Source organism: Vanessa tameamea, chromosome 11 (assembly GCF_037043105.1).
Source record: "Vanessa tameamea isolate UH-Manoa-2023 chromosome 11, ilVanTame1 primary haplotype, whole genome shotgun sequence".
In the NCBI taxonomy this organism is placed as follows: Eukaryota; Metazoa; Arthropoda; class Insecta; order Lepidoptera; family Nymphalidae; genus Vanessa; species Vanessa tameamea.
This window is the reverse complement of record NC_087319.1, coordinates 6,209,190-6,211,313: the sequence shown is the minus strand read 5'-3', so window position 1 is coordinate 6,211,313 and position 2,124 is coordinate 6,209,190. Positions and strand designations below refer to the sequence as shown.

At 34.1% G+C, this 2,124-nt stretch overlaps 1 protein-coding gene across 1 annotated transcript; it reads left to right on the top strand.

Annotated features, from left to right (window-relative positions):
- Positions 1 to 1,257: 1,257 nt before the first annotated feature.
- Positions 1,258 to 2,124, top strand: LOC113400833 (uncharacterized). Its single transcript, XM_026640501.2, has one exon. The coding sequence runs from the start codon at positions 1,286 to 1,288 to the stop codon at positions 1,880 to 1,882; it is 597 nt and encodes a 198-aa protein (XP_026496286.2). The 5' UTR covers positions 1,258 to 1,285; the 3' UTR covers positions 1,883 to 2,124.

The window sequence follows — 2,124 nt, the reverse complement described above, 5'->3', positions numbered from 1 at the left end:
AACCAACCTCGACTATCGCGAAAAACAACAAAGTTATTTATCATCTGTATTCTCGCAATTGCTTGCATGGACAGAGCCGTTTTCCCGCGTAATTAAATGTCAAGCAGCCATTTTGGGCGCGAAATAAACGTACGATCGAGCTCTGACCGGCGCGTGTTGCCGGCGTGCGTGAAATTTTTAACGAATGTCTGACAAATATGTTATGTATGCGTTTCACAAACTTTATTTTATTATACAGATGATGACTTTTTTCTCCACTTAAATTTAATGTGCATACTTTTATGACATTTTGTCTCTAGGCGCTTAAACTAACATTATTTTATCAAAAAAAAAGATTATGAATTAGATACTTTTTTAATTATTTTTTGAATAGATAAATAGTTGATTTATAGTTTTTGCGTGCAATATCAAATTATAAAACATTTATAATTAATTTCAAAATTAGGCTAAATTAAATAATAATCAACACGGATTTCTTGTTCGATTAAAATTTACTTCATGGAGTAAAATAACTTAAAAAAAATAAAATATGTAACCATATCAGATAGTCTATGTATGTCCATTAATGATATCATTTGATGGCATTTTATCGAACAGTTTTTATCAGAAAAAATATATTTTCATTATACAAGATAACATTACATTTTTTATAGAAAATAACCTTTATCACAATATGAAATCGTACAAAGAGCTTACTATATGTCAGTTTATATTCATTACTAAATTTAATTATTAATGTATATAATAATATCACATTTAATTATTCACCTGATAAATTGACCTCGTATTGTTTAAATTAAGAATCGAATGAATTATGCATATATCATACATTTTTTAAATTAATTCTGTCAACACTGCAGTGGTTATCAGCAATCATAACAGTTACCGTTTGCTCAAACCATGACCCATTAGACCCGCAATAATATTACAAATACCTAATTAGCAACGTAGAAAGAAAGCGATTTCTCCACGAGTCATGAATATTAAAATGCCTCGTTGGGCATTTTCGTAAGTTCGTCACCAGAACCGTTGAGAATCGCGTCACGTACGCGCAATGAACAATGACAGGTTCACCTAATCGGGGGCCATTACACAACTGATCATCCTCGCTTAGGGGGCCAATGTCGTTATCCACTCGGACAGAATATCGATGATGGAGGAGACTATGACACATCCGGACAAGACGGAAATTTGATAGAAAAATCACTCACTTCGAGATAAGTATAAAAGTGGTAGCAATTTAGGACATAGCATCATTCGCTTACAAGCATCCAAAGCAACAACAATGAAGACCATCGTTTGTGTTGTTCTCTTGGCAGCTGCAGTTATGGCTGAACCGCCTCAGTATAGGCAGGCAAGATTCAGGTCACAAAAACAAGAAGCAGAAGCTCAAGGATTTGGTTCAGGAGCAGCACCTTACCCAGCAGCGGGTTACAGACCAACAAAGGAATTTAACCTGCCATCTCGTCAGGAATTTTCCCCACCAGCAACTACTTACGGAATTCCTGCTGACAGTTACGGTGCTCCATTCAACACATATCTGACCCCACAAACTGAGTATGGAGTACCGCAAGAGGAAAACGAGAAGGACCCAAAAGACGATGAAATAGAAAATGTTGAGGACACAAAAAATGAAGAACAAAAAGAGAACCTTGAAGAGGAGCCTAAGAAAGATGCTGAGGTAGTAAGTGCTCAAGGAGCTTACTATGTCCTCCTGCCCGGATCGCAGCTGCAAAGAGTACAATTCCAAACTGAAAATGATGTTCGTAATATGGCGTACACTGCTCGACTACAGTACAGAAATGAAGATCGCGCTCCAATTTTCGTTTATACTGCAGTACCCCAATATCAATCAGCGGCCTACGTTCAACTATTTAAATAAGAGTGTAGTTAAAATTTTACAAATGAATGCTATTCAATTAAAAATATTTAACTTTTATTAAAATTAAATCACTACGTTGTATAAAATATGTATGATGGAACAGTTATAAGTTGTTTTAAAGGTTACCATTTATTTAAATTGTAAAGTATCTTAAGATATTTTTTGAATAGCATTGATTTTTTTTATTTATTTTATGAAAATTCGAACTCGAAATGACAATAAAAATAATTTGTACTATATAA

Excerpts from the sequence above, each read along its gene's own strand:
- LOC113400833 (XM_026640501.2), top strand. The coding sequence starts at position 1,286 with ATGAAGACCATCGTTTGTGTTGTTCTCTTGGCAGCTGCAGTTATGGCT.